The 2,591-nt window shown below is 48.8% G+C and overlaps 1 protein-coding gene across 1 annotated transcript; it reads right to left on the bottom strand.

Annotated features, from left to right (window-relative positions):
• Positions 1 to 1,898: 1,898 nt before the first annotated feature.
• Positions 1,899 to 2,306, bottom strand: MPC1L (mitochondrial pyruvate carrier 1 like). Its single transcript, XM_044764223.2, has one exon. It carries the CDS (start codon positions 2,304 to 2,306, stop codon positions 1,899 to 1,901), a length of 408 nt encoding a protein of 135 aa, XP_044620158.2.
• Between the last annotated feature and the right edge of the window lie 285 nt (positions 2,307 to 2,591).

A 2,591-nucleotide genomic window follows, 5' to 3' on the forward strand; every position in this document is an offset into this window, starting at 1 on the left:
TCTACTCATTGTAACAGTGAAGGGAAGAAAATCCTTTAAAGTTTTAGTAAAAATTTTCCCAAAAGGTTATGATTCACTTCAGAACTGTAAGAACTGCTTTTTATTATTGCATTACAGTCTGAACTATCTAAGATATTAGGAACTACCACTATCTTCGAGACTTCTTTCCTGCTTCTCAAAGCCATGCTCTATGATATGTGCATGTTAGTAATGACCACAAAACTGTAAACTAAGCATTTTCTGACATCTCTCTGGGAAGGTGGGCAGTGACCTTACATGCTTTATTACCTTCTACTGAGTTTCAGGAAGGCATGCAAATTTTTATTTCAGAACCATGTATGATAGCCAGCCTCCAAGATGGCCCCCAGCAATCCCTGCCTCCTGGCCTTCCTACCCTTGTATTGTCCTCCCACAATGTCCCAGGGTTAGTCCATGTGACCAATAGAACATAGCGGAAGTGATGGTATGTCACTTCCCAGATTAAGCTGTAAGACTATGGCTTCCATCTTGTGCTTTCTCTCTCTTGGAACACCTTCTCTGGGGGGAGCCATGTTGTGAGCAGCCCTATGGCCCACACCAGAAGGAACTGAAGCCTGCAAACAACTGTGTGAGTGAGCTTGGAAGTGGTTCCTCTAGCCCCAGGCAAGTCTTCAGAGACTGCAGCCCAAACCGGTTACCCTGACCCGGTATACAGAATGTGAAATGCAGCGATTGCCTACAAAGAGGACTACTGCTTATGCGACAGAAGATAAAGGGGAATCTTCCAGAGTTCCACTTATCTTGCACCTGTCTTATCCAAGACCTGATGTCTTCAGAACCTTTCAGACAGTTGTTTTAAATTTCTTTGTATTTGAAATTATTAACAAAAGCAGAGTTTAAGCACTCTTAAACACATACACTAGAGTTTCCCAGTAGACCGCTCTGGAATTTCCTCCAGAAGCGGTGGGAGATTTGGCATCAAATTCTAGAGGACAGCCTCTGTTGCAGAGGTAATGTCCTCACACCCACTGTCCCACCCTTCTCTTTTCCCTCCTCATGCTCCCTGGTTTCAGAAAAGTCCTTAGCACCCATAGGAATCCTAGGGGGACACTCTGCGCTAATACTGTTGACCACTGACCCTCACCCCCAACCCTAACTAGCATTCAGCACAAAGTGATTGATTTTGCCATCTGTATTTTCTAATTACCTAGCATCCAGGGTTGACAGCAACTGATCTTGGAGTTGTTTATTCTGTTCCCATGAAAGATTCCATAATTGTTCTCGGTCACCAAGAGATTCTAGGTTCTCTTAATACGTACTCCTTAAAAGTCTAAACTGTATTTCGCTGAATTCATTTAAACCCACTTCAAAGTATTTCCCTCAGTAGAAATGGCCCCTGGGCCTTTTTTGGTGTAAAGAGATTGATGGTCATACTAAGTTTTAGGTCATGTGTGCTTAGTACTAAGCACTCCTATTTGGCCTGGACACCCAAAACAAGTAACAAAAGCATGTTCCCAAGAGAGCTTTAAAAAAAAAAAAAAAGCAATGAGTTAGATAATTTGAGGCATCTTCATTCAAACAGTGTTCTTCCCCTATATAAACTAAACTTCGAGTTGCAGGTCTCGTCTTGTAAAGAGGAAGACCCGCCAATCCACCCTCACCTTCTAAAAAACATTTTCTTTCCAGATCACGAAATAAACAACACTCAACAGCATAAACAGTTATGCGCTATTTACTATTTTTTTATTAACCAAACTGCAGGTTTAAATCAGATTCGCACTGTTTCAGCGTCAACACCAAGCTGTTAACTGGTCTTTTCTTTAGGAAAAATAACAGTTCAGTGCTTCCAAGCCGCAAAGCTTCAATCCGGCCCTCTCAGCAACGTTTCAGGGACTACGGACTGAGGCTAGCGCGAACTTCTAGCGGCAGCTGTCATCAGCAGGGTCGTAGGCGACAGTCATGGTGATGGCGGCGGTGGTGGCGGTGGTGGCGGCGGCAGCCGCACCGTCGCCGTAGTGGTGACTTAGGTAGCGGCCCGCCTGCACACTCTGCGCCACCACGTTGGTGCCGTGGCACGCCATCAGCAGCAAGTTTCGAGGCTGTACGCGGTAGGCGAAACGCATGAAGGCCATCGAATACAAGATGAGCGCTGTCGTCATGCGGCCGCTGATGATGTCCGGCGGTGCGTTCATGTCCTTAAAGGCGGCCAGCGGTAACCCCCAGTTGGCCACTGGACCCCAGAAGTGCGTGCTCATCAGGTATTCCCGGAACTCCTTGGTCTTCATGTAGTCCCTCGCCCGCCGCCACAGTGCCGCCACAGCTGCCATGATCGCCGAGCCGCGGGAGCGCCAACTGACGAAGCAGCAGCCGCCAGGGAGGTGAGGCGACGACCCGCAACCGCAGCCTGTCCCGACGCGCGTCCGTGCGCGGCCTCGCGGCTCCGCGTGCGTGCCGTAAAGGGCGTCGGACAGCACGTGCCGCTGTCGTGCGCGCCTCTTGGGTCGGAGATGTGGCCTCAAGCTCACGCCTTAGCGTGGCTGCCGTAAAGTGTGTAGGGTGTGGTACGTGGGGGCGTGTGTGTGTCCTGCCGGCAAAGGCGCGACCGCAGCCTC

This window comes from Equus asinus, chromosome X, assembly GCF_041296235.1.
Source record: "Equus asinus isolate D_3611 breed Donkey chromosome X, EquAss-T2T_v2, whole genome shotgun sequence".
Lineage (NCBI taxonomy): Eukaryota > Metazoa > Chordata > Mammalia > Perissodactyla > Equidae > Equus > Equus asinus.

Coding starts and splice junctions, on each gene's coding strand:
- MPC1L (XM_044764223.2), bottom strand. CDS start 2,306: ATGGCAGCTGTGGCGGCACTGTGGCGGCGGGCGAGGGACTACATGAAG.